At 47.2% G+C, this 24,011-nt stretch overlaps 1 protein-coding gene across 5 annotated transcripts in view; it reads left to right on the plus strand.

Annotated features, from left to right (window-relative positions):
- nav3 (neuron navigator 3) overlaps positions 1 to 24,011 on the plus strand; it is a 377,674-nt gene that overhangs the window by 83,941 nt on the left and 269,722 nt on the right. For all 5 annotated transcript variants that reach the window (XM_052029889.1, XM_052029890.1, XM_052029891.1 and 2 more), the window contains exons 2-3: positions 8,823 to 8,940; positions 9,526 to 9,578. In XM_052029889.1, the coding sequence (XP_051885849.1) occupies positions 8,823 to 8,940; positions 9,526 to 9,578 (171 nt within the window). The remainder of the gene's footprint in view (positions 1 to 8,822; positions 8,941 to 9,525; positions 9,579 to 24,011) is intronic.

The following is a 24,011-nucleotide window of genomic DNA, read 5'->3' on the forward strand; positions in this document are numbered from 1 at the left end:
AAATAAGGTGATGGCAGATGAATTAAACAGGTAGTTTGTATTAATCATCTCTGTAAAGTATATAATAACTTCCCAGAAATAGCTGCAAATGTGGAATTGGAAGGGAGGGAGGGTGGAACACAAACTACAATCACCAGGGAAATGGTCCTGAGCAAATTGTTGAAGCTGTGTGGGCTGATGTTCTCTCCTCTTCTGGTGAAGAGATTTCTTCTCATCTCAGTCCCACACGGCCAACCTTTGTTTTGAGGCTGTGACCCCTGACACTCGGCACCCCAGCTCGGGGAAACATCAAGTCAAGTCGAGTTCATTGCCATGTGCACACGTACGGTGAGGTAGAGGTACAATGAAAAACTTGCAGCAGCATCACAGGCACGTAGGTACAGACAACACACAGAACATAAATTACAGATGCATTATACCAGATAGTGAAGAAAAAGACCACAAAACAAGACGTTAGTGCAAAAAATTCTCAATCAGAAACAACACACAAAAAGCTGGAGAAACTCAGTGGGTCGGGCAGCTTCTGTGGAGGGAAATGGGCAGCTGACACTTCGGGTTGAGACCCTTCATCTGGACTGAAAGATCGAGGGGAGAGAGCTGGTACTGGGTCTGAACCCAAAACATCAACTGTCCATTTCCCCTCTGTCGATGTCACCTGACCTGCTGAGTTGCTCCAGTGTTTTGTTTGTTGCTCCAGATTCCAGTCACAATCAGAGACAACTCCACGGCAGTGCAAGAGGTGGTCCGTAGTGTCCCATTGCTGAGGTAGGGTTAGGGTCGTGCAGGTTGGTTCAAGAACCTGATGGTTGCGGGAAAGTAGCTGTTCCTGAACCTCGAATCGTCCCTGTTAATCTCCGCAAGAATCTTGTACGTTTCAGTGAGATCACCTCTTATTCTTGTAGCACAAAAGAGTGTAGGCAGAGTCTGTTCGATCTCTCTTCATACCGCAGATCAACCAAGCCAGAAATCAGTCAGGTGAACCTTTGTTGCAATCCCTCTATTGCAAGTGAACCATTAGGCAGGGAAACTAGATCGAGACACAGAAGTCCAAGTGAGTTCTCACTAGAATGTTAATAATTGGTCATAGCACCATAGATTCATAGAGTTATACAGCACGGAAACAGGCCCTTTGGCCCAACCATCCATGCCGACCATGGTGCCCACCAAGCTAGTCCCATTTGCCCGCGTTTTGCCCATATCCCTCTAAACCTTTCCTATCCATGTACTTATCCAAATGTCCTTTAAATGTTGTTAATGTACCTGCCCCAACCACTTCCTCTGGCAGCTCGTTCCATATACTCACCACCGTCTGTGTGAAGAATTTGCCCGTCAGGTCCCTTCTAAATCTCTCCCCTCTCACCTTAAACCTTTGCCCTCCAGTTTTTAGTTCCCCTCCCTGGGAAGAAGACTGAGCGCCTTCACCCCATCTGAACCCCCCCATGATTTTCTACACCTCTATAAGGTCACCCCTCAATCTCCTATGTTCCAAGGAATAAAGTCCCAGCCTGCCCCACCTCTCCCTATAACTCAGACCATCGAGTCCTGACAGCATCCTCGTAAATCTTCCCTTTCCAGTTTAATGATGTCTTTCCTATAACAGGGCAACCAAAACTGTGCACGATACTCCAAGTACGGTCTCACCTACATCTTATAATCAAGGTCGACGTTTAGTTTGCCTTCCAAATTGCTTGCTAAACCTGCATATTAAGATTTCTTTATCAGTCACATGTACCTCGAAACACACAGTGAAATGCATCTTTTGCGTAGAGTGTTCTGGGGGCAGCCCGCAAGTGTCGCCACGCTTCCGGCGCCAACATAGCACGCCCGCAACTTCCTTGGAATGTGGGAGGAAACCGGAGCACCCGGAGGAAACCCACGCAGACACGGGGAAAACGTACAAACTCCTTACAGACAGTGGCTGGAATTGAACCCGGGATGCTGGCGCTGTAATAGCGTTACGCTAACCGCTACACGACAGTGCCTGCTCTTAACCTGATCTGTGTTCATTCACCCAAGTTCCAGTGAACACAACACCTTTCAATCCATCACCATTTGAAATAAAAACTGCCTTATTTTTTTCTACCAAATTTTAAATTTTACACCTTTTCTCGATAGTTTTTTGTTCACTTTCACCAGTGAATGCAGTTCCGCAGCAGCGGGGAGATTCTCAGTTCACCTGTGTGAATTGCTGCCACTACTTGGATTGTGCTTGTTAAGTGTGCAATTCGCGCCATCCTGTGGCCCCGTTAAGAATTACACTTGGAAATAGGGGTACAACACGGAAATGGGCCTTTCAGCCCGTTGAGTAGCCACCAGGCATCACCCACCCCTTTCCACTCATCCCATTTTATTCTCCCCACATTCTCATCAACCCCCAGATTCTACCACTCATCCACACGCTAGGGGCAATTTACAATCGCAGTGTTGAAGGGGCATTTGGACAGACACACGAACGAGCAGGGAATGGGAGGGGATCTAGTTGAGTCGAGTTTACGGTCATATGCACATGGACGTACAGGTGCAATGAAAAACTTACTTGCAGCAGCATCACAGGCACATAGCATCAGATAAGCAGCATTCACAAGAAAAACGTGAACAATTTTTACAATGAAGGACACAATTAGGTGAAATATTTAGGGGAATCTGAGGGGGAACTTCTTCACTCAGAGGGTGGTGCGAGTGTGGAACGAGCTGCCAGCAGAAGTGGTGGATGCGGGTTCAATTGTAACATATAAGAGAGGTTTGGATGGGTACATGGATGGGAGGGGTTTGGAGGGATATGGTCCGGGTGCAGGTAGATGGGAATAGGCAGAACATAAGAAATAGGAGCAGGAGGAGGCCAGCTGGCCCGTCGAGCCTGCTCGGCCATTCAATAAGATCGTGGCTGATCTGGCCGTGGACTTAGAAGATCAGGTCGGCATGGAGTAGATGGGTCGAAGGGCCTGTTTCTGTGCTGTGGTGCTCTATGACTCTAGAACTTAAAGTCCATTTTAGTGCAAAGTGGTCAAAGTGTTTTTTAATTTTTAAAAAAAATTTTATTTACAGCGTGGTAACAGGCCCTTCCGGCCCAACGAGTCCGCGTCGCCCATTTTAAACCCCAAATTAACCTACCTGTACGTCTTTGGCATGTGGGAGGAAACTGGAGTACCCGGCGGAAACCCACGCAGACACGGGAGAACGTACAAACTCCTTGCAGACAGCGACGGGAATCGAACTCCGATCGCTGGCGCTGTAATAGCGTCGCGCTAACCGCTACGCTACCGTGCCGCCTGCTAAGCTATACTGATTATTGTTGTGCTGGTTGGTTCAAGAACTGAATGGTGGAAAGGAAGTAGGTGTGGTGTGGGACGTCAGGTTTCTGTACCTCCTGCCCAATGGTAGCTGTGAGGTGATAGCAACCACATGCAGTCAGATAGGTAGATTAAATTGGTATCATGGTCGGCACAGACATCGTGGGCCAAAGGACCTGTTCGTGTGCTATACTGTTCTATGTTCTATAATTTACAGTGACCAATTAACATCAACCTGGAGCAAAAAACAAACTGCTGGAGGACTTCAGCGGGTCGGGCAGCATCTGTGCAGGCAGAGGGATGGTTAATGCTTTGGGTCAAGAACTGACCTGCTGAGGTCCTCCAGCAGTTTGGTTTTTTTTAAAACCCCATTTTCCAACATCTGCAGTCTCCAACTTACCAACCTACATGTCTTAAGGATGTGGGAGGGAACTGGAGCATCTGGAGGAAACATTAAGCAGTCACAGGGAGAACATGCAAACTCCACACAGACAGCAGTGGAGGTCAGGATTGAACCTGTGCGATACCTTCAATATCACTATGCTGTCTCACCCTGGAAGGAATCTGAAGTTTTTCAGAAGCACCATTCTGGGTAATGGTGACCATGATGACTGTTAAAACTCTGGTTCTGTATTGGTTACTAGGATAAATAGGGATGCAGAGATGAGGTTACAATCAGATGACTTTAAGTTAGTATTGAGTAGTGGGGCAGGCTTGTGGGACCTGATCTTAATGTTTTTCTTCATATGTAATGTCCTTCAGAGAAGCAAATCTGCTGTCCTTACTGGTCTAGACTCACCAATGAAGTTGAGTCTTCATTGCTTCCTCAGATCGGAGGCAATGACAGATGGACAATAATTGGTGGCAACATCCACCTCTTAATGGAGTGAGTCAGTAAAACAGAAGCATTGGTGTGGTACAGGTGACCAAACACTGGCTTTAGCACAGAGAGAGGAAGTGGCAGAGAGGGTTAAGGAATATATTGTCATAGAAAGAAGCGAAGCCACAATCAGAGGAACTCTAAATTCTTACAGACTCGCTGTCAAATATTCTCAAATTAGAGTCCATAATTAGGTTATTTTCTCTGGAGCATCAGAGGCTGAGGGGAGACCTGGTAGAAGTTTATGAGGGGCATAGATAGGGGACCAATGAAGTTGAGTCTTTTTCCCAGGGTCGAAATGTCTAATACTAGAGGGCACGCATTTGTGAGAGGGGGGAAAGTTCAGAGGAGATGTGTGGGGCAAGTTTTTTCACACAGAGAGTGGTGGGTGCCTGCAATGTGGCGGTGGAGGCAGATACTGTAGAGGTGTTTAAGAGGCTCTTAGACAGGCACATGAATGTGCAGAGAATGATGTGGACATTGTGTAGGCAGAAGGGATTAGTTTAGTTAGGTACTTAATTACTAGTTCGGCACAACGTCGTGGACTGAAGGGCCTGTTCCTGTGCTGTACTGTTCTATGTTCTATGCTCCATGATAAAATATAAGCCTTCCCCCTTCCCACCAACTGTTACTTTAAATTAATGACATCTGTGCTCTGGTCTAATCATTCCCTGTGCTATGACCAGACTTCACATGAAGAACACACTAGGCCATGAATCTCTCAGTGCAACACCACAGGAACAGGATGGGGGTATTGATTAATTTGGTACAGTCTGTGCCCCATTCACCACCAAGTGTAATACTCAGGTGAAGTGGAACGGTTCAGCACAACACGGAAACCAGCCTCCCCTCTATAGACTCTGTCCACACTTCTCGCTGCCTTGGTAAAGCAGCCAACATAATCAAAGACCCCACCCACCCCTGACACCTCTTCTCCCCTCTCCCATCGGGCAGAAGATACAAAAGTCTGAAAGCATGTACCACCAGGCTCAAGGACAGCTTCTATCCCACTGTTATAAGACTATTGAACGGTCCCCTAGTACGATAGGATGGACTCTTGACCTCAAAATCTACCTTGTTGTGACCTTGCACCTTATTGCCTGCCTGCACTGCACTTTCTCTGTAGCTGTAACACTTTATTCTGCATTCTGTTATTGTTTTACCTTGTACTACCTTAATGCACCATGTAAAGAATTGATCTGTACAAATGGTGTGCAAGACTTATTTTTCTGCACCTCGGTACATGTGACAGTAATAAACCAATTTACCAAATTTACCAATTTACATCTGTCGACCTCTGTGTTGAATACACTCAGTAACAGGGTCTTCAGGTTGGGAAGTTCTTCCTGTCAGGGGTCACCCGTCTGCAACCCGTCTGCTTCAGGACGATGTCAGTCCTTGGGCAGTATTCCCTTCAGAATACTGCAGGGGAATTTGGATTGCATTTTCCTGGGACTGCTCGTTATCAGGAGCTCCCAGGGAATGTGATCTTACCAGCACAATGCCAGAGACCTACAGGGGAAGTAATTAACACCTTTGTCATTGAGACCCCCCACCCCAGCCTTCCCCTCCCTTTCCCACACCCTCTAATCTCAGGCAGTGCTCTACACCCCCCACCCCACCCACCCACTGATCCAAATTTACCCCAAGAATAACATGGTGAAAAGCAAAATAGTGCAGATGCTGGAAGTCTGAAATAAAAAGAGGAAGTGTTGGAAATACTCAGCAGGTCAGGCAGCATCTGCTGAGAGAGGAAGAGTTTCAGGTCGATGGCGTTTCATCAGAACTTGGAAACGTTGGGAAGCTGGTGAAGGGGAATGTCTGTGATAGGGTGGGGACCAAGAGAGAGACACAGATGGCGCTGACTGAGAGAAGGTGGTACAGAATTTTTAACTGTAGCTGATCTGTCTTAAGGAAGTATAACAAGGAGAGGTGAAGATGGGGGGAGAGAAATGTGGGGAACATTGTTGGACCTGTGGAGCATAAAACATTGCAGATGATGAAAACCTGAAATAAAAGTGGGCAGGTCAGGCAGCATCTGTGGAGAGAGAAACCATTAATGTTTCAGGTCAATAACCCTTCATCAGAATAGTGATACAAACATTGTGAAGATCTGCATCTCAGCCGTCCCCCCCCCTCAGCAACAAATTCTAGGACTCAATGTCCCACCGATAATTGTCCTGTGTTCCAGGTTCCAATCCCTTGCCTCCTCCTTCAAAGCAAAGGCTTGACCTGAAAGTGGCAGATGGCATGTCCCACCTCTGCAAGACTTACTCAGACCTGGTTTGATGTGGTGGGATAACAAATGAAGTGCATACAACATAGAACGCAGAACAGTATGGTGCAGGAACAGATCCTTCGGCCCACTAATTAAGCTAATGACACTTAATCCCTTCTGCCTGCACATGGTCCTTATCCGTCCATTCATGTGCCTAAGAGCCTCTTAAACGCCTCTATCGTATCTGCCTCCACCCCCACCCCTGGCAGCACTTTCCAGGCACCCACCACTTTCTGTGTAAAAAAACTTGCCCCTCACATCTCCTTTGAACTATCTCTTAAACGCATGCCCTCTAGTATTAGACAGTTCTACCCTGGGAAAAATATACCATCTGTCTACTCTGTCTATGCCTCTCATAATTTTATATGCTCCTATCAGGTCCCCCCCTCAGCCTCCACCGCTCCAGAGAAAACAACCCAAGTTTGTCCAACCTCTCCTTATAACACATGCCCTCTAATCCAGGCAGCATCCTGGTGAACCTCTTCTGCACCCTCTCCAAAGCCTCTACACCTTTCCTGTAATGGGGGTGACCAGAACTGAATGCAATACTCCAGATGCAGCCTGACCAGAGGTTTGTAAAGTTGCAACGTAACTTCTCAATACTTGAACTCAACGCCTTGACTAATAAAGGCAAGCATGGCATACCATCCTATCGACTTGTGTTGTCACTTCCAGGGAGATTTAGACTTGGACCCCAAGATCCCTCTGTACATCAAGGGTCCTGCCATTAAGTATACTTCCCCTTTACATTTGGTCTCCCAAGGTGCAACATCTCACACTTGCCCGGATGGCTGCACTGGGATTTCTAGATAATGGAATCACTTAGCACTTGTGGAGACCACTTTGCCCATCGCATCTGTGCTAGAGCTCCTGCCCCACTCCCTGTTGACCTTACCCAATTCTCCATGGGGATCTCCTGCTGTGTCTGCTTGCAGTAACTTCTAGATCACAGCACAATGCCAGTTTAAGTGATGAGGAGAATTTGGGAGCAAGATGCTGCTTTAAATTATGAGACCAGAGCATCTGAAATGTGTTATTTGTTTGTACTTTAATTGGAAGTGAGATGGGCTTTGAAATTCTATTGGCAATGACCAGTAATGGTCACTATGACACACAAAGAACCTAATTGACTTTACCACAATTTGGATAACGTGACAAGTGAATCCTTGCAGTAACAGCCCTGCGTGGGTTGATGCCTTTGCACTGTACCCAGGCAGGGTGGAAGTTATAGTCAGAAAAGAACCAACCAACTTTATTCTCTCTGCACTTCCTTTAAGAGTAAACTGTGAACACATGAAATGCAAATTCTGAAACGGTTAAATGCCTTTGAGAAAGAGGTGTACGATTTCAGCAAACACCCTTGCTTTGTAACACTGTTTTATGAAAAAGACTTTAATTATTTGGTGCGGGTGAGGTGCCTGGCCTCGGTAATTGTCAGCCCGTGCATGAGTCTGGCTCTGTGCTCACTTGTGTCCAATGCCACGGGAAATTTTGACGGGATGTGATTCTGGAAAGGTGTCAATTTTTTTTCTGTTGTTGAGCAAAACTGTTAATTGGTAATTGGCAAGAAGTTGGTGGGAGTGGGACAGGGGGTGTGAGGGATCACTTGCAAATCTGGCGGGAGGCCAGATTTTATTTCTGTAAATTCCAAGCTCCTTCTATGTGCCTTATTTCCAACGAATTAAAAGCAAGACCTCTCTTATACCTGATTCATAGCCTTGTTACCGCAAGTTATCTTTGAGGCTGTAAAGCGAGCTTTTCAGCCCAACAATCCACGCTCCACTGAAATCGCCTCTCACCTTCCCTCACCCATGTCTATCGATGTAACCTTTGGGTCCTTTCTCAGCCAAGTAGTTCCCTCAGGGGCATCCATTACCCCTCGGAATCGTAGTAGCTTGGAATGGTTCAGCCCATTCGATCCATCGAAAGTTCCTGGCCAGCTCTCCATAGAGCAGTCCAGATGGGGCCATTTCCTGCCTGGCTCTCGGCTGATTATGTTCACTTAAACGTCTCGCCCCCCCTCCCCGCTCCCGGCTGAGGGCACCGATCGACCCTTGTTCTCACCACCCGTGCGGGCACTGAGATTCTGCTCACCGCTCCTCTGGGCAAGGAGGTTTATTCTGAATGAAACAAGACTTCAGACCCAGCCAGTCACTGCCCAGTGTGCCAGCTAGAGTTGACTCATACTTATAGACGAACAGTAAAATCTGCCCTGGCTAGTTTCCTTTTATAAAACCCCATGCCTGGAGAAGGCAGATTTGATCCAAAATAGCTCTTGAGACTAAGCCAACGTTTGTACTGAAAGTATTTTTCTCTCTCTCTCTCTCCCCCTCTCTCTCTCTTTTTCCCTCCCTCTCTCTCTCTCATTACTCAGATTTACACTGATTGGGCTAATCACTACTTGGCCAGGTCTGGTCACAAGCGACTGATCAAGGATTTGCAACAGGACATTGCTGATGGCGTTTTGTTGGCAGAGATCATCCAGATTATTGGTGAGAACAGAACGCGGTTGGATCAGAGTAACACAGAGTATTTTGCAAATGTTTCTGCAGTGAATTCAACACCGAGTAACACTTTCTGACACCAGGATCACATTTCTACGGATTACAGCTCTTGATAGAGGTGCAATTAGGGGAGCTTTAATGTACCTTGAATGCAAGAGGAAGTGAGTATCTGGTTAGATTATGCTTGAAGAGGAGCCTAAAGTTGGCTGATGGACCTGCATGCCTCGTGCGACCATGTGTTTCCCATGTGTGTGTTTTGACAGTCCAACCGCTTGCTCTCTCTCCCCCATCGGCACTGAAACATCCTGTCCCCTGCCAAGGCATTCGCCGGGAGCTTTCCATGTAACCAGCCACTCATGGTTTTCGTTCCTACGGACTGTCTTCCTCTCCTTGCGTGCGTGGTGCTATCAGCAGGTCAGAGGGGACCCTGAGCCGATGCCACCTCTGGCTTGGGTCCTAGGGGCAGCGGGTGAGGCGTGGGGTGTGCAGGTGAGCGTTGGCTTTGCTGGGCAGGTGCTCAGAGGGCGTTCCGATCGCCAGGCCACCACTCATTACTCTTTCCGTGTCTTGCAGCAAATGAGAAGGTCGAAGCCATCAACAGTTGCCCAAGAAGTCAGGCCCAGATGGTAAGATGATTTGCAACTCCTTTTTGATGGAATGAATAAATGTAGCTAAAAGATGAACCAACACGTTGTGGGCACAGAGTGTGGCTCTTAATATGTACTTTGCAATACAAAGGATTTACGTTAAGACTTTACTGCATGAGAAAGGGAGCATGTGAGAATTCTTCATTAAGATTGTTCATTTGAACTTTGAATTAACTGGTGGGTGACACAGTGGTGAAACGAGAAGAGCTGCTGCCTCACGGTTCCAGTTCAATCCTGACCTCGGGTGCTCTGTGTGTGTGTGTGTGTGTGTGTGTGTGTGTGTGTGTGTGTGTGTGTGTGTGTGTGTGTGTGTGTGTGTGTGTGTGTGTGTGTGTGTGTGTGTGTGTAGAGCTTGTACCTTCTCCCTGTGACCGTGTGGGTTTCTCCCTGGCTGCTCAGTTTCTTCCCACATTCCGACAACACACAGGTCGGTAGGTTAACTGCCTGCTGTAAATTGTCCCCTGGTGTGTGGGTGAGGGGTAGAATCTGGGGGGAGTTGATGGGAATGTGCCGGGAGTAGATTACAGGGAAATTAGTGGGGGAAGTGGGATTGTTCTCAGAACTGGCAAAGACGATGGGCTGAATGGCCTCCCTCAGTGGGAAGGATGTATGGAAATATGGTCGCATCTAGTTGATACATCCGTGAAACATTGTGTGTGTTATTTATTTGCTGTGTTGTATCAAACATTGAGTGCATCAAAGAGCGAGTGTATGAGTTGCTGAGTGTGTCGAATGCCCAACTGTGTCAAACACTGAGCGTATCAAACGTTGAATGTTTCAGATATCAAGTGTATCAAGGGCTGAGTGCATTAAAATCTGAGTGTACCACAAGTTGAGTGCATTGTAAACAACCGATCAACAAGCTACAAAGTTTGCAGATCGTAGCTGAGGGTAAATAGACTTTCACTCGTTGACATTCAGTTCGACTCTGTAGCATTTTATATCAAAGTGTAGGACTTTTCTTTCTAACCACTAAATAGCCACAGATCTTCTCACTTTAAGAGACCAGCTGTACAATAAAGCCACAGGCGTAAGCCAGTTGTTAGAAGCTGCGTTGGTTTGTAGATCTTAACCAAGACACACCACTTAAAGGGACATTAAATTCATTTTCTTAGCAATACGTTTGGTTTCTCTATGCCCTGGGGGTATGTACATTACCTGGAAGGAAAGGACCGATGAGTATGTCATAAATTCATAGAGTTATTCAGCATAGAAACAGGCCCTTTGGCCTAACATTGATGCCAGCCAAGTTGTCTTCCTGAGCTAGTCCCATTTGCCCACATTTGGCCCATATCCCTCTAAACTCTTCCTATCCGTGAACCTGTCCAAATGTCTTTTAAACACTGTAATTATACCGGCTTTTATCGGTCTCTCTGGCAGCTTGTTCAATATACTCATCACCCTTTGGGTGAAAACTTACCCCTCAGGTCCCTTTAAATCTGTCCCCTCTCACCTTAAACCTATGCCCTCTAGTTTTAGACTCCCCTACCCTGGGGAAAAGACTGTGGCCATCCACCTTATCCATGCCCTTCATGATTTTATGAACCTCTATAAGGTCACCCCTCAGCCTCCTTTACTCCAGGGAAAACAGTCCCAGCCTGTCCAATCTCTCCTTGTAACTCAAGCCCTCCAGTCTCAGCAACATCCTTGTGAATCTTTTCTGCATATATTGAACAGTTGACAGCAGTTGACACTAAATGTCAAGAGGCAGTGCACTCTTAAGGGCAAGATCCTTAACAGTGTCAAAGAGCAGAGAGATCTTGGGGTGCAATTCCATGACTCACTGAAAGTGGCTACACAGGTAGATAGGGTGGTTAAGAAGGCTTGTGGAATGCTTGCATTTATTAATTGAGGTATTGAGTACAGGAGTCAAGAAGTTATGATGCATCGCTGTAAAACTCTGGTTAGGCCACATTTAGAGTATTGCGTGCAATTCTGGTCACCTCACTATAGGAAGGATGTCGAGGCTTTAGAGAGGCTGCAGAGGAGGTTTACTAGGATGCTGCCTGGATTAGAGGGCATGTGCTATCAGGAGAGGCTGGACAAACTTGGGCTCTATCCTCTGGAGCGGTGGAGGCTGAGGGGTGATCTGTTGGAAGTGTATAAAATTATGAGGGGCATAGATAGGGTGGACAAGCAATATCTTTTTCCCATTATTGAGCGATCCAATACCAGAGGGCATGCATTTAAGGTGAGCGGGGGTAGGTTCAGAACAGACGTGAGGGGTATGTTTTTAACTCAGAGAGTGGCGGATGCCTGGAATGTGTTGCCTGATAGGGTGATGGAGGCAAATTCACTGGGGGCTTTCCTACCCTTACACAGGATCTGGAGTGCACTTCATATCAGTCTTCACATCCAAGGTACATAAGCAATATTTGGCGCATTCGGAGCTTGCTTATAACAAGAGATATTTAACTTTCTCAGAAGCTGGTCAGTGCAAAGCAATAAACAAATTGAAGTCCTGAGGAAGGGGCCTGACCCCAAAACGTTGACCGTCTGCTTTTCTCCACAGATGCTGCCCAGCCTGCTGTGTTCCTCCAGCATCATCGTGTTTTTCATCTAGATTCCAGCATCTGCAGTCCTTTGTTTCTCAAACAAATTAAATGATTAAGCACAATGTATTAAAATGATTTGAAATGAGTGAGAGAGTCCCACAGAGGGACTCTTTTGAGTGAGGGGGTCCCACAGAGGGACTGAGTGAGGGGGTCCCACAGAGAGACAAGTCCCACAGTGGGATCCCACTCAGGCACCAGCTTCCCGGCACCATGAAGCTGTTTGCTTTCACTGACCATCCACAGCTCTCAGGGAACAGCAGAGGAGGTTCACAGGCTGTTGCCTGGATCGGAACATCACAGTTATAAGGAGAGATTGGATGGGCTGGGATTGTTTTCCCTGAGTCAAAAACAGAATCAGGTTTATTATCACTGACATATGATGTAAAATTTGTTCTTTTGTGGCAGCAGTACAGTGCAAGACATAAAAATACTATAAATTACAAAAATAAATAAATAATGCAAAAAAAGGAATAACGAGGTAGTGTTCATGGGTTCATGGACCGTTCAGAAATCTGATGGTGGAGGGGAAGAAGCTGTTCCTAAATCATTGAGAGTGAGTCTTCAGGCCTCTGTACCTCCTCCCCGATGGTAGTAACGAGAAGAGGGCATGTCCCGGGTGGTGAGGGTCCTCAGTGATGGATGCCGCCTTCTTGAGGCACCGCCTCTTGAAGATGTCCTCGATGGTGGGGAGGGTTGTGCCCGTGATGGAGCTGGCTGAGTCTACAACCCTCTGCAGCCTCTTGCGATCCTGTGTTTAGGAAGTGTTCAGACAAGCACTCGAATTACCAAGGCATAGAAGCTACAAGTGCTGATAAATGGGATGAGTGTAGATGGGTAACTGATGGCTAGTATGACATATGGGCTGAAGGGCCTGTTTCTGTACTGTGCTGTACTGTTCTATGGCCTGTGCCCTGTTATTGAAAAGGCTGTATGTAAGGGCAGTGCTATTCTAAGATGAATGGGCAGGGTTAGGAAACTCCCACCCTCATTCAATCCTGCAGACCACATGAAGAAAGAAATTCATGCGTAATTACCCACCACTCCCTGCATTTCTGTCAAAAAATATCCCGCGAGGTTTGGGAGAGGTTGCTGCCGTTAACTTCATAAGTTCATTTACCTTTGCTCTTCAGTCGGACTTTTTTCTTCGTGTAGTGTCCTTGTTAACTGTTGGTTGTAAACATAGACCACCCATCCACTCGTAATCTGACGCAGGGGTCGGCAACAGAGAAGCTTCATTTTCAACAAAAGAACTAATTTTAAACCCATCTTCTCACTTATTACAACACAGAACAAGGCCATTCAGCCTGTCAGGTTTCTACTAGCTCCCAGCAGAACAAACCCATTAGTCCCATTACCCTTCCCCGTATTCCCTCTCTCAATTCCCCACTTTATTCATTTTGCCAGTCAGTCAATGCCTCACAGTATTGGTGTTGCTACTGGTTTATTATTGTCGCTTGTACCAAGGTACAGTGAAAAATTTGTCTTGCATACCGATCGTACAGGTCAATTCATTACACTGTGCAGTTACATTGAGTTAGTACAGAGTGCATTGATGTAGTACAGGTAAAAACAATAACAGTACAGAGTAAAGTGTCACAGCTACAGAGAAAGTGCAGTGCAATAAGGTGCAAGGTCACAACAAGGGAGATTGTGAGGCCAGAGTCCATCTCTTCGTATAAGGGAACCACTCAATAGTCTTCTCACAGTGGGGTAGAAGCTGTCCTTAAGTCTGGTGGTACGTGCCCTCAGGCTCCTGTATCTTCTACCTGATGGAAGAGGCTCCAGCAACCTGTATTTGATCCTGATCCTGTCTGTGTGGAGTCTGCACATTCTCCCTGTGACCGTGTAGGTTTCCCGCTGGGTTTTGCCCCACCACCAGTGACGTGCAGGTTGGTAGGGTAATCGCCTGCTGTAAATTACCCCTAGTGTGTGGGTGAGTGGTAGGCTCTGGGATGTGGGGAAGAAAGGGCAAATTAGTGAGCGAATGGGATTGCCCTTTGAGCTGGCCTAGACTCGATTGGCTAAATGGCCTCTTTCTATGTTAGTCCATACAACAGTACAGCACAGAACAGGTCCTTCGGCCCACAATGATGTGCCAACATAGCTAATCCTTCCCACCTGCAGAATCCCCATATCCCTCCATTTTCCTCTCATTCATGTGCCCATCCAAGCCCCTCTTAAAAGCCCCCAATGAATTTGCCTCCACCACCCTATCAGGCAACGCATTCCAGGCATCCACCACTCTCTGAGTAAAAAACGTACCCCTCACGTCTGTTCTGAAACTAACCCCCCCCCCCCCCCCCCCCGCACCTTAAATGCATGCCCTCTGGTATTGGATCGCTCAATAATGGGAAAAAGATATTGCTTGTCCACCCTATCTATGCCCCTCATAATTTTATACACTTCCAACAGATCACCCCTCAGCCTCCGCCGCACCAGAGAAAAGAGCCCAAGTTTGTCCAGCCTCTCCTGATAGCACATGCCCTCTAATCCAGGCAGCATCCTAGTAAACCTCCTCTGCAGCCTCTCTAAAGCCTCGACATCCTTCCTATAGTGAGGTGACCAGAATTGCACGCAATACTCTAAATGTGGCCTAACCAGAGTTTTACAGCGATGCATCATAACTTCTTGACTCCTGTACTCAGTACCTCTTGCAAAGAAATGTGAAAAAGAGGTACAAAAACGGTTAACACTGTCAATAAGCTGGACATGAGTTTTGAATGACCTCAGGTTTACGTAGGAGACAGTGAGCAGGAGCAGCCATGAATTAATTGGCTAAGTTACAAATGGAAGTAACAAGGATGGTGTTAAGGGTTTAGAACCTAGAACAGCACAGGAACAGGCCCTTCGGCCCACGATGTCTGTTCTGACCATGATGCCAATCCAAACTAATCCCATCTGCCTGCACATGGTCCATATCCCTCCATTCTCTGCCCGTCTAAATGCCTCTTAAACATTGCTATTGTATCTGCCTCCACCACCTCTCTTGGAAACATATTCCAGGCACCCACCACTCTCTGTGTAAAAAAAAACTTGCCTCACAAATCTCCTTTAAACTTTCCCCCTCACACCTCAAAGCCATGCCCTCTCGTATTTGACATTTCTTCTCCAGGGTGAGAAAAGATAAAAAGGAGACACCAGAGACTGCAGGTCCTGGAATCTGGAGCAAACAAACAAACTGCTGGAGGAACTCAGCAGGTCGGGCAGCGTCTGTGGAGGGAAATGGACAGTTGACGTTTCGGGTCGAGACCTTTCATCCGGACTGAAAGCTAGAGGGGAGATAGCTGGTATAAAGAGGTGAGGGGAAGGGGTGGAGCAAGAGCTGGCAGGTGATGGGTGGATCCAGGTGAGGAGGTGGAGGAAGGGAGAGTGGAGGCAGTGACAGAGGCTGGGAGGTGAGAGGTGGAGGTGACAAAGGGCTGCAACAAGGGAGACTGGAGGATGAAGAGATCATCTTTAGCGTATGTGAGGTCTGTTCAAGAGACTGATGAATGCAGGATAGAAGCTGCCCTTGAGCCTGGTGGTATGTATTTCTTAGGGTAGGGGAGTCTAAAATGGAGGTCATAGGTTTAAGGTGAGAGGGGAAAGATTTACAGGGGATCTGAGGGGCAACTTTTTCACACAGAGGGTGGTGGGGATATGGAACGAGCTGCCAGAGGAAGTGGTAGAGTTGGGTACAATTACAACATTTGAAAGACATTTGGACAGGTCCATGGACAGGAAAGGTTTAGAGTGATACGGGCCAAATGCAGGCAAATGGGACTAACACAGGAAGGCACCGTGGTCAGCACGGACAAGTTGGGCCGAAGGGCCTGTTTCTGTGCTGTATTACTCTATGACTATGAGTTGACTTGAAATGCAATTGAGGCATATTTTTCTCCGGATCGTTGTTTTTTTTGCATCTGATGAAAGTCAAGATTAAATAATTTTATGGGATGGAATATTTTCATTGTAGCTTTTCCTTAATCAGTTCCGTCTGCCAGTTGAATCATGCCTGCTTCTCCCTTGGGGTTTAGCAGGATTATTTCAACTGACTTTCTAGGAGGAAACACCACTCTGTTGACTCACGACTAACTGGCCAGCCAAGGTGCAGAGCCGTTGGTAAAGCTGCTCAACCTGTTTGTGTCTCTGCCGACTGACTGTTGGCTCTGCTTCCTGCCTGTCTCTCTCTCTCTCTCTCTCTCTCTCCCTCTCTCTCAAAGTTCTTGTTCTTCCAGACCCTTAACGGCGCAGTCCAGGATGGGACCCAGGGAGATCCATGCTGTCAGAAGTGCTGTGTCTTGGACAGCTTCTTCCCCTCCGCCGTCAGATTTCTGAACGGTCCGTGAACACCACCTCGTTATTCCTTCTTTTTGCACTATTTATTTACTTTTGTAATTTATCGTAATTTTACATCTTTGCACTGAACCACTGATGCAAAACAACAAATTTCATGTCATTTAAGTCAGTGATAATAAATCTGATTCTGATGTTAAACCACCTGCCCCTTTCAAGGTTAAAGTTCCCATAGCTGCTATTCAAGGAGTTGTCTCTATTTCTCTCACCCAACAGAATTTAAAAAAAGCGGTTCTTACCCACATTGTAGATCTCGCTATGTACAAACTAGTTTCTGTACTTCCTACAGCACAACAGTCGCTAAAATTCAGGAAGTATTTCATAGGGTACAAAGCTTGGTATGTCTCGAGAGAAGGGGCTTACAGAATGCAAGTCTTTTGTCATAGAACGATAGAGTGTGGGGGACGTTGAGTGTCTGTCTGTTTGACAGTGGTCTAGGGTGACAGACTCAAAGAGCTGTACAGCACAGAAGTAGGTTCTTCGGCCCATCATGCCTATGCTGCCTGTTGTACCAATCCACACTAATCCCATTTACCCACAGTATGTCTGTAGCCTTCTTTGCCTTGGCAATTCATGTCCAGATGCTTCTTAAATGTGAGGCTACCTTTCTCCACCACCTCCTTGGCAGTGCATTCCAGATTCCGAACAACCTCTGTGTGGAAGAATTTCCCCACCTCAACCTTCTCCCTCTCTCCTATAACCGATACCCTTTTGTCTTAGATACCCGCTTCAGAATTTTACACACCTCTATCTGGTCACCCTCAGCCTCCTCTGCTCCAGGGAAAACAATCCCAGCCCATCCAATCTCTCCTTATAACTGTGATGTTCTGATCCAGGCAACAGCCTGTGAACCTCCTCTGCTGTTCCCTGAGAGCTGTGGATGGTCAGTGAAAGCAAACGGCTTCATGGTGCTGGGAAGCTGGTGCCTGAGTGGGATCCCACTGTGGGACTTGTCTCTCTGTGGGACCCCCTCACTCAGTCCCTCTGTGGGACCCCCTCACTCGAGGAGTCCCTCTGTGGGACCCCCTCACTCAGTGCCTCTGTGGGACCCCCTCACAGTCACTCCATGGGACCCCCTCACTCAAAGAGTCACTGTGTGACCCCCTCACTCAGAGTCACTCGGTGGGACTCCCTCACTCAGTCCCTCTGTGGGACCCCTCACTCAGTCCCTCTGTAGGATCTTATCACTCAGAGAGAGCAGGCAGGACCTCAGTTTAACACCTTATTTGGAAGACATCATCTTCAACAGTGCGGCATCCAGCAACATGGCACTGAGTGTCAGCCGAGGGTCTGAATGGGGTTTTAACCCACAACCTTTCGGCCCAGAGGCAAGACTGCTACCCACTGAGCCGCATCACAATAGGCTTCAGTGGGCCAAATGGCCTCTTCCTGTCCCTGCTAACACCTCCCACATTCCCAAAGCCTTTGACAGACATTCAGAAAGAGGCGGCGGATTGACCTGAATCCAAGGCTCTGCAACTCTCTCCCTACCAGGAGTTAACTGCGGGTGTGTTCTCAGAGTTACTGGAATATTCAAATCGCTGGTATCACAATGTACTCTGTACACCACCAACCTCTCCCGAGAACTGGACCAGACAGGTGGCCAGCATCTGTGTTGAACTGTGCCAACCCTCTCCTTTAGAACTTGTGGGGAGATGGTTTTCCTGGCTGCAGCCTGCTGTTCAATTCCTCCAGGGTCACAAGGAAGACTCCGCTTGAAATTGGTGTTTGATCCATGCCTGGCCGGCTGTCATTGTGTGTGTATCTTTGGTCAGAGAGCAGTTGAGTCTCTGGCACCTTTACTTTCTCTGATCTCCTGGTTCTAAGGTGCAAACAGGGTGCTGACTGCTCTACTCTCTCAGGGCAAGGAAACAGCACAAACACAGAAATAAGTGAACAACGCAGGAAGGCAATGGCATCTATTTATAGAGAGTCTTTAAAGTGATCTGGTGCACTTTGAGGAGCATTTCAAAGTAACTATAACTGCATGTCTCATAGGGATATACTGGGGCAAATTGTAGGGGTGGGTTTAAGATAGTTTTTTTTTAAGGAGGAGAGAATGTGAATAGTGAAGCAGAGAGAGAACAAGAGAGGGAGAAAATGAAAGAGAGAGAACATGAAAGAGAGTGACAGAAAGAGAGAGAATGTGAGAGAGAGAATGAGAGAGGAGAACAAAATGAGAATAAGAGAGAGGGAGAACAAGAAAGAGAGAGGGAGAAAACAATAGAGAGAGAGAATGAGAAGGAAGGGAGAAAAGAGAGAGAGGAAGGGGAGAGGTTTCATATGCAGAGTTTAGGATGTAGGCAGCTGAAAGCATGACTGCTAATGTTTCATCCCTTGGGTGAGAGCAGGAATTTAAATTTGACCGCTTTATAGGGGTATGGTAAACACAGCCACTGGTGTGTCCTTAACATGCTTAATGATTATTGAGGAGGGGGCAAACTCTATGGGCCAGACGGGCCAGACTTCACGGGACAGACCCCTGCTTCATTCTCATCTCCAGAGCATTGCACAGGACTGAGGTTTATTTTGTTTGTAAGGGTATGTTTGTGATGTTTGAAAAACCATTTGGCTTGACTATCCAGCCTATTTCAAGCATCCGGGCTGGGTTGAGCTGAGTCAGACGTTTACTTTGGGAAAGATGTGACAGCCTTGGAGATTTACTGAAATGAATCCAGGGGAATGGGACTTCAGTTACTTGGACAGGCAGAAGTTCGGATTTCTGTTCATTGGACAGAGGAGGTTTCAGGGAGATTGGAATAGATTGACACCATTATTTTCTCTGTAGCTGTGACACTTTACTCTGTACTGTTATTGTTTTTACCTGTACTACCTCAATGCACTCTGTACTAACCCAATGTAACTGCACTGTGTAATGAATTGACTTGTACGATTGGTTTGTAAGCTTGTCTTACAAACCAATCATACAAGTGACAATAATAAACCAATACCAATACCAATACCTGTACCGAGATACAGTGAAAAACTTCTGTTTGCGTGCCATCTAGACAGATCATTCCATACCTAAGTACATTGAGGTAGTACAAAAGGAAAACAGAGTGCAGAATGTAGTGTTACAGAGAAAATGACAAATAAAGTGCAAAGGGCCATAACGAGGTAGATTGAGACATCAAGCAGGCACGGTAGCGTAGTGGTTAGCGTAACGCTTTACAGCGCCAGTGAACCGGGTTCAATTCTGGCCGCTGTCTATAAGGAGTTTGTACGTTCTCCTCGTGTCTGGGTGGGTTTCCTCCCACTTTCCAAAGACGTACGGGTTAGGAAGTTGTGAGCATGCTTTGTTGACGCTGGAGGCGTGGCGACACTTGCGGGCTGCCCCCAGAACACTCTACGCAAAAGATGCATTTCACTGTGTGTTTCGATGTACATGTGACTAATAAAGATATCCTACTTTATATCTTATTTTATCTTATCTTACCTGTATGACATGAGAGGTCCTTCATAAGTCTGATAACGGGGGATAGAAGCTATCCTTGAGCCTGGTGGTATGTGCTTCTGCCCAATGGGAGAAGAGAGAATGATTGGGGTGGGAGGGGTCCTTGATAATGTTGGCTGCTTTCCTGTGGCTGTGGGAAATATAGACAGAGTCACTGGCGGGAAGACTGGTTTGTGTGATGGACTGGGCTGTGTCCACAACTTTCTTTTCTTGTGGTTTTGGGCAGAGCATTTGGCAAACCAAGCTGTTTTTTATCCGGATAGGATGCTTTCTATGGTGTATCCGTAAAAATTGGAAAGAGTCAACGGGGACATGCCAGATTTCTTTATCCTTATGAGGAAGTAGAGGTGCTGGTGAGCTTTCTTGGCCGTGGCGTCTACGTGGCTAGTCCGGAATAAATTGTTGGTGATATTTACATTGATTGATTGATGTATAAAGGGAGAATCTTACTATTGGCAAAGGGCTCAAAAAGCCAGGGGATATAGAATGAAGGGGTCACAGAGCCATCAAGCAGTACAGCATGGATACAGGCCCTTCAGCCCAACCAGTCCATGCAGACCACGGTGCCCACCCAGCTAGTCCCAATTTCCTGTGTTCGGCCCATATCCCTACAAACCCCACCCCTCCATGTACCTATCCAAGCGTTTCTTAAATGTTACTATTGTGCCTGCCTCAACCACTTCCTCTGGCAGCTCGTTCCATATACTCACCACCCTCTGTGTGAAAAACTTGCCTCTCAGATCCCTTTTAAATCTTTCCCCTCTCACCCTCAACCTATGTCCCCTAGTTTTGGACTCCCCTACCCTGGGGAAAAGACCTTTTCTATGCCCCTTGTAATTTTAAACACTTCTATAAGCTCACATGGTGGTTGATACAAAATCCAGAAGTGGGTTGACGAGAACCATTTTTACGCAGCAAATGGTTGGTATCCGGAATCCACTGCCAGGGATTCTGGTGGAGGCAGGTTTAATTCTACAGGAAGCTGGATGTGCGGATAATAACAATATTGTAGGGCTGTGGGGAAAGGGCAGGAGAATGTGACTGACTAGAGCTGGAGGAAATTTTGAGTACACACACTTAGAGTACTGTGTCCAGTTCTGGTCGCCTTATTATAGGAAGGATGTGGAAGCATTGGAAAGGGTGCAGAGGAGATTTACCAGGATGCTGCCTGGTTTAGAGAGTATGCATTATGAGGAGAGACTAAGGGAGCTAGGGCTTTACTCTTTGGAGAGAAGGAGGATGAGGGGAGACATGATAGAGGTGTACAAAATACTAAGAGGAATAGATAGAGTGGACAGCCAGCGCCTCTTTCCCAGGGCACCAGTGCTCAACACAAGAGGGCATGGCTTTAAAGTAATGGGTGGGAAATTCAAGGGAGATATCAGAGGAAGGTTTTTTACCCAGAGAGTGGTTGGGGCATGGAATGCGCTGCCTGGGGTGGTGGTGGAGGCAGGTACATTGGTCAAATTCAAGAGATTGCTAGATAAGCATATGGAGGAATTTAAAGGGGATATGTGGGAGGAAGGGGTTAGATAGTCTTAGGTGAGGTTCAAAGGTCGGCACAACATTGTGGGCCGAAGGGCCTTTATTGTGCTGTACTGTTCTATGATTCTATGAAATCAATGAGTTAGGCAGCATCCGTGGAAGTTTCGGGTCGAGACCTTTCATCTGGACTGAAGGATGGAGGGGAGAGAGCTGGTATAAAAAGGTGGGGGGAAGGGGTGGAGCAAGAGCTGGCAGGTGATAGGTGGATCCAGGTGAGGAGGGGTGACGGGCAGATGGAGGGGGGAGAGTGGGAACAGGGACAGAGGCCGGGAGGTGAGAGGTGGAGGTGACAACGGGGGCTGCAGATGGTGGGATCTGATTGGAGTGGAAGGTGGGGCATGGGATAAAGTGAGGGAGGTGGGGAGGGCAGATGGTGACAGTGGGGGAGGGGAACTAGTGGGAGGAGCATTGAGTGATGGGCAGATTGGTATTGGTTTATTATTGTCACTTGTACCGAGGTACAGTGAAAAACTTGTCTTGCACACCGATCATACAGATCAATTCATTACACAGTGCATTGAGGTAGTACAGGATAAAAACAATAACAGAATACAGAGTAAAGTGTCACAGCTACATGGAAATGCATTGCAGGTAGACAATAAGGTGCAATTTCATAACAAGGTAGATTATGAGGTCAAGAGTCCATCTCATTGTAAAAGGGAATTGTTCAATCGTCTTATGACTGTGGGATACAAGCTGTCCTTGAGCCTGGTGGTATGTGCCCTCAGGCTCCTGTATCTGCCTTATGGGAGAGGGGAGAAGAGAGAAGAGTGGGTAGGACCTTTGATTATGCCGGCTGCTTCACCAAGGCAGCAAGGGGTATAGACAGAGTCCATGGAGGGGAGGCTGGTTTCTGTGATGTGCTGGGCTGTGTCCACAACTCTCTGCAGTTTCTTGCCTTCCCAGGCAGAGCAGTTGCCGTACCAAGCCGTGATGCATCCAGATAGGATGCTTTCTGTTGTGCATCGATAAAAGTCGGTGAGGGTCAAAGGGGACATGCCAAATTTCTTTAGCCTCCTGACGAAGTAGAGGCGCTGATGAGCTTTCCTGGCCGTAGCGTCTACATGGTTGTACCAGGACAGGCTATTGGTTATGTTCACTCCCGGGAACTTGAAGCTCTCAACCCTCTTGACCTCAGCACCATTGATGTAGGCAGGTGCATGTATACTGACCCCCTTCCTGAAGTCAATGACCAGCTCTTTTGTTTTGCTGACATTGAGGGAAAGGTTGTTGTCATGACAACATGTCACTAAGCTCTCCATCTCTGAGCTGGCAAGATCAGGGGGAGAGAGAAATGTGATTCCCCCGAGGGGAAATCAGTTACCGGAATTTGGAGAATTCAATGTTCATGCCGTCAGGTTGTAGACTACCCAGGCAGATTATGAGGTGCTGTTCCTCTAGTTTGAGTTTAGCCTCACCCTGGCAGCGGGGGCCACCGAGGATAGAAATGTCTGTGTGGGAATGGGGAGGGGAATTAAAATGGCCGGCAACCAGGAGCTCCAGACGGCCATGGCGGACAGAGAGCAGGTTCTCAGCAAAGTGCTCGAAGATTCCAGCAGCTACAGGCTCTTGTGTCTCCAATGTGACCAGTTGGATTGGTCTCAAAGAGTGTCGGTGTGGATGTGATAGACTGAATGGATTCCTTCCAGCTGTGGTTCTGTGAACTTACCCCAGAATCAGAATCAGGTTTATTATCACTGACATATGTCGTGAAGTTTGTTGTTTTGTGGCAGCAGTACAGTGCAAGACATAAAAATTACTGTAAGTTGCAAACATAAATAATGCAAAAAAGGAGTAATGAGGTAGTGTTCATGGACCGTTCAGAAATCTGGTGGCGGAGGGGAAGACGCTGTTCCTGAAACATTGAGTGTGGGTCTTCGGGCTCCTGTACCTTCACCCCCAGAAGTGGCCCACAACCTTGTCATCTCTTGTGTAGGTGGCAGCTGTAACCTGGTCAAGAAGTCTCTCACCTCTGAAGGTCATGGGTTCAAGCCCCACTCCAGACCTTTGAAGTACCTTCAGTCTCTCGTGTCCACACCGACACTCTTTGAGATCAATCCATCTGGTCACATTGGAGACCCAAGAGTCTGCAGATGCTGGAATCTTCGAGCACTTTGCTGAGAACCTGCTCTCTGTCCGCCGTGGCCGTCTGGAGCTCCCGTTTGCCGGCCATTTTAATTTCCCTCCCCATTCCCACACCGACCTGTCTGTCCTCGGCCTCCTCTGCTGCCAGGGTGAGGCTAAACACAAACTAGAGGAACAGCACCTCATACTCTGCCTGGGTAGTCTACAACCTGATGGCATGAACATTGAATTCTCCAACTTTCGGTAACTGATTTCCCCCTCTGACATTCCCTGCAGAGTGAAAAACAAGCTGCTGGAGGAACTCAGTGGGCCAAGCAGCATCTGTGGAGGCAGACGGGTGGTTGATGTTTCAGGTGGAGACCCTTCATCAGGACTCTCTACAGAGCACTGGGAGAGTGCTGCATTGTTGAAGGAGCTGATTTTCAGATCAAATGTGAA

This window comes from Pristis pectinata, chromosome 15 (assembly GCF_009764475.1).
Source record: "Pristis pectinata isolate sPriPec2 chromosome 15, sPriPec2.1.pri, whole genome shotgun sequence".
In the NCBI taxonomy this organism is placed as follows: domain Eukaryota; kingdom Metazoa; phylum Chordata; class Chondrichthyes; order Rhinopristiformes; family Pristidae; genus Pristis; species Pristis pectinata.